General features: G+C 39.0%; 1 protein-coding gene across 3 annotated transcripts in view; it reads left to right on the forward strand.

Annotated features, from left to right (window-relative positions):
• The window catches only part of XYLB (xylulokinase), a 97,611-nt gene that overhangs the window by 17,304 nt on the left and 65,024 nt on the right, over positions 1–15,283 (forward strand). For all 3 annotated transcript variants that reach the window (XR_008448750.1, XM_009558300.2, XM_054059798.1), the window contains exons 9-15: positions 2,552–2,670; positions 3,848–3,929; positions 6,866–6,906; positions 7,316–7,431; positions 9,240–9,355; positions 12,270–12,343; positions 13,746–13,842. Coding sequence is in view for 2 of the 3 variants with exons in the window: in XM_009558300.2 (XP_009556595.1) it covers positions 2,552–2,670; positions 3,848–3,929; positions 6,866–6,906; positions 7,316–7,431; positions 9,240–9,355; positions 12,270–12,343; positions 13,746–13,842 (645 nt within the window). In the remaining variant the exon portion in view is untranslated. The remainder of the gene's footprint in view (positions 1–2,551; positions 2,671–3,847; positions 3,930–6,865; positions 6,907–7,315; positions 7,432–9,239; positions 9,356–12,269; positions 12,344–13,745; positions 13,843–15,283) is intronic.

Genomic DNA, 15,283 nt, shown 5'->3' on the forward strand with positions numbered 1-15,283 from the left:
ATTTCTCAGTTTATTACTCTTTCTATATGTTAAACATAGGGGCGTAGATCACGACCAGAGGTGCTTGAGTTAGGAACTCACTGTGCATCACTCCTTGTATAAACAAAGGAGAAAGAGAAGCACTTCCAGGGAGCATTCCCTTCTGGTTTTTATTTTCCACCTACTAGATATTCCCGTGCAAATGCCCACAGTTGGACAGGATGAATCCAGAACAACAGATTAATAGTTCTGGTAGAATAGTTGTTTTACATCTTCTAAATGAGTTTCTGAGGGCGGGGTAGATTAGCTCATCTTTCTTTTTTCAAGTTAGTATCTTTGTGCCCCTGTATTTACCAGTCGATAAACTGAAGTGTTTCTGTAGAATATAAACTTAGACCTTTTCAGTTATAAAGGTTAGTATTTTTCCTGTTTTATGCAGGGAAGATTGAATGCTGTACTTAATGTCTTTCAAAATTTCATTAGAGGATATTAGTTAAATGTTTCTTTAGGCTTGCAGGGTGAGAAGGGGAAAGGATTTTTTTTTCCAGAAAGCCACAGAAAATGACAATTAACCTTTCTTTAGTAAAAATTCTATTTATTTAAAACTTCTGTTGTTTACTGATTAATTTAACTTAGTGAAGAGGTTCTTGGCCTTCTAAATTAGAGACTTTTCCAGGAAAATGTGTAGATTACGTATTTTCTCATAGAAAGCTTTGTTCTACCCAAGAGCTTGGGATATGAGGCTACTGACACCCTCTGCCTCTGGGATGTGCAGACAGTGATGCTGTACTCAGTTTGCACTGGAAGGACTTTGTTTACCCCTGGAAGGAGGGGATGGCCAGATTTAAGAGTGGTCTTACCTAGAGAACTGAGAGAAGCTGGAGTTACGTCTTGCCATCTTTCCTTTTCCTGTGGGTAGTAGCGATTTTGACAGCAGAAAAAGGAAAGGCACCGTTTGCATGTGGGAGGCGTGGTGCACTTTCTGCTCTGTCAACTTCCTGCTGTTGCAACACAGGCTAAATAAACCAGTGAATAATTTATTGTGTATGTTCAATTTGCCTGAAATGGGACTGATATTAATAAATTTAAATATATTTTTTATATTAAGTATAATGCAGATATCCTGCTGTTTGGCTTGGGTTGTTCCAGTGTCTCTGCTGGAGCGTGCAGCACTTTCTGTTTACAACGCTGTGTGAAGCATTAGGTCCAGACCTTGTTGATGGTGGTTAGGATTGGACAGTGCAAATCTATGATTTATTTATAAGTGTTATTAATCTCATTATCAAGCCTATGTGAAAAAGGCTGCTGGCAGCTGATGAGGTGGGCTCATTTGTGTGTGCATAATCAGCAATTGTGTATGTGACCTATGTGAATCCCTCTTCAGTATAAGAGTACTGCTAGAGCCTTGTGATGTGCTGGCTGAGCTGTGGGTTGCATTCTTTCTCTTCCTCTGTGTCGCAGCATTGTAAACATAGTCTTATTCCATAGGCAAGGTGTGTGGTGGTCGACTTCACTGTCTCTGTGTTTTAAAAAGTTGAAATAGGTATTGAATTGAAGTTGATTTCAGGTTTTCAGCTGTACTCAGCTGGGAGTGTGTCTGTGTTTCTGAGATAACTAAGTCATGGGCTGAATGGTATTTGAAATGAAAATGTTGTTAATCTAGAGTAAGACTAGTACATCCCTGAACAGTACTAACCAGAAATGCATAAAGATTTTCAAGTCTAATGAAATGTGCAATTAAAGACATCTTAGAAACATAAGCAAGGGATGTGGGGTGGTTAGTATGTTATGTAGATTTGTCCACTAACCAACTTCAACTAATGAGAAACCAACCCAAAAGTGCACAGCCCTTCTTCAGATCTAGTGGTAGTTCTGGTGTGGAAACAGGTGACCAAATCAGTTACCCAGGATTTTGCAACCCGTAATTCAATCTGCAGAATCTAGACTTTGGAGGTGTTGCATACTTGCAGGTGTTGGGCTGTTTAGCATTTCTGAAAATCATGACTTTGGTCTTCAAGGCCAGACTCTCCAAACTAGCCTCAAAATTAGAGGCTGCATTTGAAAATTTGACGTCTTGCTCCTTTTTTGGAGTTTTGAAACTTTATTTTGTCATTTCTGAAGAAACATTGATACAGAGGAAGGTTAGTCAAAATTGATTTAGGTTTGATACCATACTCAAAGGTAGGAATAATGTAGAGACATGCCAAGTGGAATTTCTTCAGGTGAGCACAACATGCCCTCAAGTTACATTGCTGCATCAGTGAAATCTTTGTGTAAGGTGGAAGGAGTTGGTGGGGAGACATCCATGTTCTTTTGGCTTGTAATTTGGGAATAAATGAATTGCCTAGTGTGTTCTGCATCAAGGAAGCCTTTTCTTCTACCTTCACTAGTGAAAGCTGTACAGAGGCTGAATTATCAGTATCCTTTATGCTTAGAAGAGCTGAACCCATTCTATTTGAATGTAAAATATGCATCTGTAGGTTTTCTGTTACCTGTAACAAGGTGAAGTTTTCTGCTACTGTACTGTCTTGTGTTTAATGATGGATACTTAATGTTTTCATCTGTATTGTAGGTTCTGGTATGAACTTGCTACAGATTTGGGAAAAGGTATGGTCCACGTCCTGCCTTGATGCTTGTGCACCTGGATTAGAGGAGAAACTAGGATGCCCTGTACCATCACATTCAGTCCTGGTATGTGCTTGTCTAGAAGAGTTGTAAGCAACAAATAGAGCTTTGTGCAAGCAGTACTTTCTTGGAGTGCATTTGTGCGTGCGCATGAGCCTGTGTGCATGGCTTTTCTCAGAATCACGCTGCTTGATTTAATATTTCCAGGTGTGTTGTGAATGTGTATGCCAGAGCAGAAACAGACATCTTTGATAACTGCTACCTGGCATCTGTCATAGCTTTCATTGTTGATCCTCTTGGATTCTTGCCCTGGACTGTTAAGAGAATAGTTTTGGTGGATGCTTCTGTGATAAGAATCTTTGGGATCCCCGCTCATGCCTACAAGCACCTGGTTAACTGCAAAACTGTACCTGGTATTTATTACTGCAGAAACAGAGCCCAGAATTTGTATTTCTTGACAGGAACCTTGTTTTAAACTGTTTGTAGAGTTAATGAGGTCATCTTCTTGAATAATTTGGGATATTTAAAGCTCCTTAGTTCATGGAGTGTAATGGTGAAATCAAATCAAGCTGCATATCTCTTAGAGTAAATGAATTTAGTCTTCCTACTCAGCACAAAAAGAGCTATTGCTTTAGCTGGTGCACATGTAAGAGAATGTAGATAACCATCACCTGATTCAGTGCTGATCTTTTGTAATGGAGAGGAACATATAAAAAATCCTTATAGATGTCCTTGTATTTTTTACAGATAGTTTTCCTCCTGTTTTTTCTGAATGGCTACCAAATATGGCTTAAAAGAATACTGTTCTTGACCTCTAAAATAATAGGGGTCATATTCCAGCATTTGATGATGTGATGTATATTAATGTTGTGTTTCCTCTTATGTTTGCATTGAATTTCTAATTTCTGTGTATTAATATTCATGCATGTGTGCAAAATAGATGAATGTGTTTATGTTACTTGATGTGAATAACTGGAGAGAGACCTGAAGCTAAAACGCTTCTATTTACTTAACCTATTTCCAAATCTAATCTGAGGGTATTTCTGTGAGGTTCTCAAAACAAAAAAAATTGGGTTCAAAATCTGAAACATATTCATTAATACCTTAAATACACAGAAATGATTATTACAGCTGCTTTTTTTTTTTTTTTCAGTTCTATGTTACAACACATTGTGTCATACTTTGCAAGATTAATTTCCATTTTTTGAACTTTTTTCCCCTCTTTCTTTCTTTCTTTCCTTAGGGCCCCATTTCTCCATATTATTGTCAGCGTTATGGGTTTAGCCCAGACTGTAAAATAGTAGCATTTACAGGAGACAATCCAGGTGAGATGATTACATGTATAAGATGCAGTGAATATGATTATGCATGTACTAAAATTCTAAATCAGATTCTCAGATGCTCTCTATACAGTGAAAGAATATCATGTTTGTCAACATTAATGCCTTTTTACAGCAGCCTTCCATCACTGGTTCTTCTGAGGTATAGACATCTTGGATAACCTGGGTGTGACAAATGAATTCTCTTTTGCCTAGTAATAGAGGAGACCATATTTGCCTCTTTTTGACTTAAGGTTTGGTTTCTCTGCCCCTTGGAAGCTATTCTTATTATGAACTGCTAACATTTCTACTTAGAAAACATGGACTAAAAAATTACTGTTGTATCTTTTCAATCAAAAGGTAGGGGTGGATCTCATAGACCTCTCTAAGAATTAGAGTTGTCCATCTGTCAGACTGATAGATCTCAGTATAAGGGAAGGTGTTAATTTAGGGTTAGTTTTTGGAATCCAGGAGAGTGTTTCAGTGTAGAGCGAAGTCATCTGCTTCTCAAGACTGTGAACATAAAATACTTATCCGTGTTACAGTAGCACATCACGGAATCATGGAATGGTAGAGGGTTGGAAGGGACCTCTGGAGATCATCCAGTTCGACACCCTTGCTAAAGGAGGTTCTCCTGCAGCAGTTGCACACAAAGTCATCCAGGTGGATTTTGAATATCTTCAGAGAAGGAGTCTCCTCAACCTCTCTAGGCAGCCTGTTCCAGTGCTCTATCACCCTCGCAGAAAAAATTTCTTCCTCATGTTGAGAAGGAACTTCCTGTGCTCCAGTTTGTGCCCATTACACCTTGTCCTGTCGCTAGGTGCCGCTGAAAGGTCTGGCCCCCTCCTCTTAACATCCACCCTTTAAATATCTGTAAGCATTGATAAGATCCCCTTTGAGTCTTCTCTTCTCCAGGCTAAACAGATCCAGGACTTTCAGCCTTTCCTTGTTAGTTCCAGCCCCCTAATCATATTTGTGGCCCACACTAGACTCTCTCCTATAGTTCCTTGTCTTTTTTGAGCTGGGTAGCCCAGAACTGGACACAGGACTCCAGATGAGGCCTCACTAGGGTAGCATAGAGGAGGAGGAGAACCCCAGGCTACCACTGGCCTTCTTGGCTGCAAGGGCACATTACTGGTTCATGGTTAGCTTGTGGTCCACCGAGACTGCCAATTTCTTCTCTGCAGAGCTGCCTTCCAGCAGGTCAACCCCTAACCTGTACTGGTGCATGGGTTTATCCTTCTTAGGTGCAGGACTCTGCACTTGCCTTTCTTGAACTTCATAAGGTTCCTCTCCACCAACTTTACAGACTGTCCAGGTCTCATTGAATAGCAGCACACCCTTCTGATGTCCCTTTTTCCACATTCCATAAACTTCCTTCTTCCATTTGATTATTTTTTTTTTTCCAGAAGCTCCTTGCTCATCCATGCAGGTCTCCTGCTTCCCTTGCTTTACTTCTTACTCATGAGGATGCATCTATCTTGAGATTGGAGTAAGCAGTACTTAAATGTTAACCAGCTCTCTCAGACACGCATACCTTCTAGAGCCCTGACCTATGAGATTCCTTCAAGTAGGTCTTTGAAGAAGCTAAAGGTAGCTCTCCTGAAATCCAGGTTTGTAAACCTGCTTATTACCCTGCTTCTTCCACACAAGTTCCTGAACTCCCCTGCCTTTTGGTCACTGCAGCCAAGGCTGCTGCCAACTCTCACGTCCCCAACTTTCACATCCCCAACGAGGCCTTCTTTGTATGTTTGTACAAGGTCCAGCAGCACATCTCTTTGTTTGCTTCTCCACCATGTGTGTCAGAAAGTTACCATCCATGCTCTGCAGGAATCTCTTGGATTGCATATGCCTGGCTGTATTGTCTTTCCAGCAAATATTAGGGTGATTAAAGTCTCCCTTGAGAACCAGGGCCTGTGATCGTGAGGCTACTTACTTCCAGCTGTCTGTCGAAGGCCTCATTGACTCCCTCTTCCTAATCAGATGGCCAGTAGTAAATACCCCCAACAATGTCACCCACATTAGACTGCACCTCAGTTCTTACCCATAAGCTCTTGACTTGTTTCTTCATCTAGCGCAAGGCAGAGCTTGATACATTCCAATTGCTCCCTCATATAAGGAGCAACTCCACCACCTTGCCTTGCTGGTCTATCTTTTCTAAAAGGCATGTAGCCATCCATGACAGCATTCTAGTTGTGCGAGCTGTCCCACCATGCCTCTGTAACTGCAGTGAGATCATAGCCCTGCACAGCATGCAGATCCATACTTCTTCCTGTTTATTCCCCGTGCCGCATGTGTTGGTGTACAGGCATCTCAGAGAGGTAGTTGTGTGTACAGGTTTCCCTGGAGGTGTGCAAGAGGATCTACTATAGCCATACACACCCTTGAGATGGTTGGCCTTCTGATTCTTGTCATGGAAGGTAGCTAAGGAGTGTTGGTTGCTGCTCTGGTTGGCCTGGCTTATTCCGCAGTTGGATGCGATGGCGTGAATGTTGCCATTTTGGACTCCACCCTATGAATCCTTCAGTTTAAAGCCCACCTGGGGGCCCAAATAAAGATACGAAGCCTTCATCATGGTATATTTTACATTCCCCAGAAGTCCATTTTTTCTTCTAGAGAGTCAAATCCAGTGCAGTTCAATAAATATGTGAGTAGTCTGATGTAAGTGGGAGTGTTTGTCTCTTATAAGGTGTTAAGTAAGAGCCCACTAAATTTACACAAAACGTTTGAGCATGCTTTTATCTTGAGCATTTTGATTCTGTTAAATATCACTCCCTCACCCAAATGCTTTGCCCATCTTTTCCATTGTATAGGCCAAGGCTATCGTAAGCATATTTGCCATTTTTATTATACTTTTAGTTGTTGGTATATTATGATGTCTGCTGCTATAATTGAATCAAAAGAATAATATTTTATCTGGTGTTCTGATTCTTTGCTTTCAGCATCATTGGCAGGGATGAGACTTGAAGAAGGAGATATTGCAGTAAGTCAAAACATACTCCCAAAAACTGTTCAGATCCCTGAATAAATGAAATACATGAAAAGTAGAATAGCTGTAGGTTATCATTTACATTTATCTACTAGCGTTGATTTTCTCTTTATTGGATTCACACTTGTTTTATTTCTACCAGTCTGTAAGCTGCCTGAAAGATTTTAAGTAAACTCTTGTGACTATTTTTAACTAATGCTTCAGACATTAAAACCCATCTCCATCTAGTGTGTATTTCAACAGCCTGACAAGCTAAGTCAGAGCTAGCATCAACATGAATCCAATTGACTTAATATGTAATTTAAAAACAATTAGTGGTAATAACAAATGGTTTTAATTTAATTTCTGTATTGCTTTCCATGCACATTGTGATAACGCTTCAATTATTTTTTTCCCCCTCCAGATTAGCCTTGGCACAAGTGACACATTGTTTCTGTGGATCCAAGAACCAACTCCTGCCTTAGAAGGTCATATCCTCTGCAATCCTGTTGATTCTGAAACATATATGGCACTTTTATGGTAATATAATTTATTTTTTGTACATCCGGGATCAATAACATATATTTTTGTCTCTGTTAGCATTTTTTATTTCTTTTGCAAAGTGATAATGAATAGAACATTTAGCATTCTGTACAGTATATGACAATCTACTGCTGAAACATTTGCATCAACATTATAGCATTCCTGTTGTTTAATTTGAGTAACTGAAACTGCAGAGTTGTGGAGGATAAATTCTCATGGCAATAAAAGGCTGAAATTATTTTTACATATGCATGGAGCCAGTTTTCTATGAATCCAAGGTAATACATTTAGTGTACAGGAATAACAATCTTCTGAAATACAGTAATGTGAAATGTCAAAAGCTTCACCAGACTGTGTAACTTCTGTGCTCTCCCAGTGGTCCAGAAGGGACATAATGGTGCAGGTGAAGATTCCATTTTCAGAGAGGAGTATAATCAGTGCCATTCAGGGATGTATTAGGCTGTGCATGTGGAAGATACTGAGATCTCAAGAAACCCAGCTGAGAGAATGATCCTTATGGTAGCTTTTGGCTGCTGTGATTTGGGAATTGTTTGGCCCCTCTCCAGCCAGGCAGGTGGAATGGTGCCCTGAAGCTACATTTTCTGTTGCTGAGTCAACTATATTCAGGGTAAAAACTTCCAGAAGAGGTTATAGTGTTTATACTAATATCTACAAGTAATATGCAGATAAATTTTATGTTTAAATCCTCTGGATTGTAGGTGCTTGAAACTCAAAACTCAAATCTACCCTTTAACTGTAATATTAAGTCTCACCTGTGCAGTAAAACTTAACGTGCAGAAGGCTAAACCTGCCTTCCAGAGAACAGGATGTTTCTGGAGCCGTGCAGATATAAAGAGTTCCTGGCCCTCCTGCCTAGCCATTTCTGCCCTGATACTGCTTCTTTTGCACCAATGCCACTTTACTTCTAGAATATTAGAGTTAATAGAGGACCCTCAGTTAGTAGGAAAAGAGTGCCTGAGCTACCGGGCAGGGAATTTGTATAGAAAACTCAACTAACTTCAGCTGCTACTACTGAGCAAGTTCATTAATTTCCTTGCTCCGTTTTCTGGGTATTTATGTGCCTGTCCTGCTGAGTTGCTCTAACTTCATGCTAGAGAGTATTCAGACTGCTTTCTTCTTGTTCTGAGTCCAGTGCTGTGGTATTTTGGAGGAGTGCTGTATTCATGGAGGAGGCAAAGGAGGTGACTGCCTAAAGGGTGCAAAGGCCATGAACACTGGACAGATGCATATTTTATGACCTGTTTTTCTAGCTCTGGAACAAAATCATGCAGTGGCAGCTGTGATGCTTTCCTTTGTCACATCATGGCACAGAGATAGACCTCATAAGTGTTGTTGGACCCGAGCTGGCTCCATACCAGTACTGTGATCCTGAAATCATAAATGCAATTTAGACACACTCTTGCTTCTCCTTGCAGTCATCTGAGAGTGAGCTTCTTTGTGCTGTGTTGGAGTACTTATCTGAGGAGATATCTTAGCTGTTCAGAGCTAGCCTGGATTTAGCATGGCCTGCCAGGCTGGATCATTAGATCCATTAGATCACTAGCTCACTGGAGAGATGTATACCAATATCTCTGCGCTGCGTTCCTCAATATGTCCTATAAAATTTGTTTCCTTTCTTATCTAGTTTTCTCCTTCTGTGTTTCTTCCCATAAAGAAGAAGTGATTAAATCCTAGCTTTATTCAGCTGATAGAATAAACACAATGTTGTGTAAGACAACAAATTGCTTTAAAATTCTAGAGCCAGATGTTTTGGAAAATGCATATGGTATGTTTGTGTGTTTCAGTTTTAAGAATGGCTCTCTGATGAGAGAGAGGATCAGAAATGACTGTGCTTCAGGTTCCTGGGACGAATTCTCCAAAGCTTTATCATCTACTGTTGCTGGAAACAACAGCAACTTGGGTAAGAGCCTTAGCAGGGATGGGAGTTCGGGGTTTGCTTAGACATGGTGGGTGTTCTAGATATTTTTACTTGGGTCATGATAGAGGCCAAGAATTAAGTTAAATAGTGCACGAGAAATTCCAAATATGTAGTACTTAAAAGTGTTCTGTTGGCAGGCTAAATGCCGTGATAGGATTTTCCTTCAATATTCACTAAATAAGAAGATTATTTTTATAGAGCTTTTTCGGTCATTGAAAGGGTGTTGTAGCATCTAAGCTGTAAAATGTTTAGAATTAGTAGTGTCTGAAGGAGGCTTTCTTTTAAAGTTAATCCTTTTTCTGAAGTCTCAAACTAAATGAGTTGGATAGCTTCATATTATTTCTTTCTCAATCATTACTCTAGAATCTTGCTTGTGTGTGTGAACAAAGCAGTAATGTCAAGTGATATCTGTATTTCTCTCATTTTCCCCAATGTACGTTAGTCATTTTTGTCTCTGTTTTTCCCTCACATTGTGGTAAGTGTATGAAATGAAAAGAAATTATGATGATGGAGTTATTTTTTAAATATTTAGACTCATAGAATCACTTGGTTGGAAAAGGCCTTTGGACTCAATATTCTTAAAGCTCTTTTCCAAACAACTGATTCTATGATTCTAAATATTTAAAACATATAAACAAACCCATGTATTTGACATTTTACATTATTTTGTATCCTACAGTTTAATATTTTACAAATACAGAATATAGCTCTGAAATAAGTTATTGAAAGGTGAGCATATACTCAATCAAAATTAATATCTAACCATTGCAAAGCTGGATTTGAAATCGTCACCATCATCCTAGATCTGAATTGATACAAGTAAAATTAATTTAAGAACTGTAGGTAACAACATTTTAAAATATGGATATTTAAGCTATAGAAGATATCACTCCTTAGGAAAATGAATCTAAGATAAAGTTTCTTGACACTGTGAGGTTAGCACTGATTTTTCATTTTTAGAAGCTCTGTTATGTTGCCTGTCAAATCCAGTCTCTGTAGGGTATTAAAATGACAAATCAATTTGAGTGTTTCAGAAAATGGGAAGAAGTTATTCCAAAACCCAAAAGTCAGCCACTTTAGACAATATTAAAAAAATTGGAAGTTGATGAAAATGGTTACTGATTTCAAAGATGCAAGCACCCTGTCTTAATGGTTTAAAATTTGTGTTATAGTATATTCACTTCAATATCTTAATCCCTATAAAATGGTTGTTTTGTTAAAGTCATCCTCAGTAACGTGTATGCTGGGATAACCTCTGGGTATACATGTAAAAATACACTGATATCCATAATCTGAGTTCTTGAGAGAAGCCGAACAAAGAAGTCACTGGTTAGGCATCCTCCCTTTTATCACCCTTTCCCTGCACTCCCTGTTGTGTAGGAAGATGCCTCTGAAGAGGTTTGGAGATGGGCATCCGCTATGGGGAGATTGAGGTAATCAAGTTGCAGGGGTAGCAAATAGGGAAGGAGGAGGAGGAGTGACCAGATGGGTCCTGTTGTGTCTGGGAAGTACTTGAGAAGGGTAATCAAATCATCAAGCTTACTTGAAGTCCTCATCTGCCGCTATAAGTTGACAGCAGGGTTAGAAAAGATATTTTAGGATGTATATCTCTTGGTAGGGCCTGCGGATCTGTAACCCACAGTATTGCTTACTGGTAGGTTTTCAGAGTGTTTAACCAAAAAGTTTCTGTGTGCTAAAGCATAGTGCCATTTTGGGGTTTGTTTTTTTATGGCTAGTGATCATAGGGCTCCTAGGGCACCATTCTCTTGTTCCAGGATCTGAACTTTCGAAACTCTCCTTAGTTTGTTCAGTTTTTCTGTCCTCTTTTTTTTTTTTTTTGTCTCCTTTCTTGAATATCTTTTCTGACCAACCGTTCTTGCCATCAGCACAAAAGAAATCTTTGTCATGCTTTTTGTCTAGCTGTCTACAAAGCATTCCTGCATTTCTTCAGATCTCAAACTATTCAGAGACCAGCTCTGCTTCATGACTTGAAGTACCTAATGTTCTTTAATAAGCTTATGGAATCTATTCCGGTGCATGAAGTGTTCCAGTATTCCAGTACTCTTCTTACTAACTTACCATTTGTTCTATTTTATTATTTTTTTTATCCCTTTTCCCCCTTGCATACAACCCACTGAAACTATTTCTAAGATAGGGCCATGAAGATAATCAGAGGGCTGGGCACCTCCCACGGAAGGATAGGCTGAGAGAGTTGAGCGTGTTTAGCTTGGAGAAGAGGAGGCGCTGGGGAGACCTTATAACAGCCATCCAATACTTCAGGGGGTCCTATGGGATAGCTGGGAAGGGGGTTTTAATCAGGGAGTGCAGTGACAGGATAAGAGGGGATAGTTTTAAGATGAAAGAAGGGAGATTTAGATAATTTTTTTTACTGTGAGGATGATGAGGCACTGGCACAGGTTGCCTAGAGAAGTCATGCATACCCCATCCTGGAGGTGTCCAAGGACAAGTGGAATGAGGCTTTGAGCAGCCTGATCCAGTGGAAGGTGTCCCTGCCCACGGCAGCGGGGTTGGAACTGTGTGACCTTTAAGGTCCCTTCCATCCCAAACCATTCTGTGATTCTGTGTTGTTCTAAGTGTTACGTATTATCTTCATTGCTGGCATGTACCCTGATGGATGTGTGCTCTTTGTAGGCTGATTGCTTATTACGTTGTTTGCATGCCCAGAGCCACAGACATGCCTAACATCCACATTTTTGTAAGCTGAAAGTAGTTAAGTCTGATAAATGTGTGGACTGGAATTAGTTAACAGACAGTGACTCAGATGTCTTTCCAAATACGTGATAAACATTTATTATCATTTTAGTTGTGTGCTGAAATAAGATTCCAGCTTTGGGCTAGGAGCAAACATGACTCTGTTTAATGTTCCTTGATGCAGGTTTCTACTTTGATGTGATGGAAATTACTCCTGAAGCAGTTGGGATTCACAGATTCAACAAAGACAACCAAAAGGTAGTAATAATCTAGTTACATCTCGAACCTTGAAGGAGTACTGTCAAGGCTCGAAATCTTTTTATTAGTTTTCTTTGGTCTCTTTTGTCTGAGATACTTACTTTCAAGTTTTATTTATTGGTGCAAGTGCCTGAGATGATTTTCCTGAGGAAGTATTTGGTCTGTAGCTTTAGCATATCTACAATGCGAAGTCTGAACTAGAATTTACATGGTCTTATTTTTAGGAAACATTCACTTTGCTGGAAAATGTGGATTTACTGAAACCAACATTGGTTTTGAAACAGGATTAACTGTAAGCTATTGAGAGCTTAGAACACTTACATGACTTACTTAGTCCCCATCTTACAAGTTTCAGACACACAGATAAGGACATGTTGAAACTTTGGGCTATACTCTTTTGTCTTTTATCTTGCTGTAAATGTGTATGTAAAGTAAAGATCTCATTTTGCTGTCTTGCTTGTCTTGGAGTAAACTGCAAGCTGCATAGTGGTTTGTAAGTAAATACAGACTCAAGTCCAATTGGAATTAAAATAGAAGTTGTGTTACTCAAAGGAAAGTTGTTTATATCTTTTTTCTTTTTTTTTTTTTTTTTTTTCTTTTGAGGAATGGATTTGTTAAATATCTGGCTTTCTGGGTGGTACTGAAACTCAAGAGATGTCTTTGATCAATCATGACCCCCAGTCGATTAGACCTCATCTAGATGAACGGAGGTTGATACTATCCTGTGTTTGCAGTGTAGCACTAGAGTCTTAAATGTTTGCTGTTTAAGTGAATGCCTAATCAGTTCTAGCTTTTATTCAAGTTGTAGGCACTTACTGTAGTTCATAAAAAAACTCAACTTTTTGTGAAAGATTCTTTCTATTTGCTTGTAGTTCAGTATTTTCCAACTTCTGTTGCCTTTCTCATCTTCTGGTTGATGAAAGTTCAGGAAAATGTTATCTATAGAAACTAAATAAATTAATGAAAAGATTGCATGGTTTCACTTTTGTGCAGGCAGGCATAGATTTAAACTTTTGTGACGTTGCTTAATGCATCTGGATTTTATCTACTTACTTTAATTTTATATTTTTGAGATATTGATTCTTAAGCAGCTGTTGGTGCTGGGAAATGCATAGAGAAGAATTTACAACTTACAGTAGAACCTCTTCCCGTTGTGCATTGATTTCAAGTGTGATGGATTTGCCAACAGCACTGAGGTTATGGGATGCGTTCTCTTTCATGAGTTTTTAGGTCCATCTTGTGTGTATGAGGGAAGAGCTGGGCCTAGTTCAAAGTAGACTTCAGGGTGAAGACAAGGATAATCAACTCTAAGTCTGTCTTGTGTTTTTAACCAGTCTCCAGCTTGGTATTGTATTCTGTGTAAGGTGCTTGTTAACTTAATGTATTCCCTCCTTTGATACAGGTTTCAGACTTTCCAAAGGAGGTGGAAATACGAGCCTTGATTGAAGGGCAGTTCATGGCCAAGAGGATTCATGCTGAAAAGCTGGGATATAAAGTCAGTAAGTATGATGAAAAGCTGCAAAACTAATGGCACGAGATCAAACAAAGAAAGGAGTCCTGACAGTAATGTCAGTATTGTGATTTTTGTCCTGCTTGGTGGATACAGCAACTGAATGAATTCTAAATTAGCCTCTGGAACAATTTTTGACAATGTGTTGGGGGCAAGTTTTTGCAGATGTTAACTTTGGAAGGACCGATGGTTTAACTTTAAGATGACTTCGTTTTTCAGGTATTCTTGCTTTTCATTGTTACTGAGCTGCATTGTCAATTTTTAAATAAGAGTTCGGGCTTCGATAGCTTGTTAAGTGAAAAGAAGAGCAGCCTTCTGCAAAAAGCAAAGACTGTAACTCAGAAAATCTGAAACCTGTGTTCACTTCCTGGATCTGCCATAAGCTGATTACTTACCTCTTCACCTTAGTTTTCCATTAATAAAGCAGAAGCCCTTTGCCTGTCTTGTGATTTAGAAAGCAAGAGATCCTGCTCCCTAGAATTTATAATATGAATAATTTTTAGCACATTGGAACAACAAAATCAGTCAATATTTTGCCTATGAAAGTGAGATCAGATCATTACAAGCTGTGCAGTTTTACAAAAAGAGAGCAGGCAAGTTGGTGTTTTCTGTCAATGTATCAGCCAGTGGCATCTTAAAAAATACTGACTTAACCTGAGGGTTTTTAACTGATGTTTTAGCTTTTAGATCATATTATTTTTATTTGCATCCTGACCTCTTGCTTTGCAAGCCAATGCTGACCACCTCCTTTACAAGCCATTGTTTGACTCTTACCTTCAGGCTTTTATCCATAATCACGAAGGACAGATTTTTTTTATTTTTAATAGAACTCCAAGAGCTGAAAGCTGAGAAAATAGAGATACTGGAACAAATCACAATGTTTGGCTACACCACCTCATAAATTTATACTGTGAAGGTTTTCCTGTTATATATATTCTTATTTACTTGAAACCATTTTTATTTTGGGGACGTTGTTTATGGAGACAGGAGAGATTCAAATAGTGTTTAAAATACCTGTTTATCCTCATTCTTAGATTCTGCTGCACCAAGAGCTTGGCTTAGCCTAGAAGGCTCATGGCTGAAGAGGATACTTCAGCATTCTGTAAATGTCTGGAGTTAGGCAAACATTAGAGTGTGAGAAAAACTGCCTAAGATAGACAACTCCGACACATAAGCAAATGGGTAAAAATTATCTGTAAATACATTTAGGCTAAGTAGCTTGAGGATGTGGCTTAATGAGCTTTAAAAACTCAGTTTTTTTAATTCTGTAGGTGCCTACAGTAAAAAGGAGTTGGATGTGATTGTGTTCCTGTATATTCCTTGGAACCTTGTATCTTTGTATGCTTTTGTTTTGTTGCATTCCAAGGGTCGTTTAGCTATTTGGTAACTAACAGATGAGTTGCTTTAAAAAAGAACTGCTGTATGTAGTG

The sequence above is a fragment of the Cuculus canorus genome, chromosome 2 (genome assembly GCF_017976375.1).
Source record: "Cuculus canorus isolate bCucCan1 chromosome 2, bCucCan1.pri, whole genome shotgun sequence".
NCBI lineage: Eukaryota > Metazoa > Chordata > Aves > Cuculiformes > Cuculidae > Cuculus > Cuculus canorus.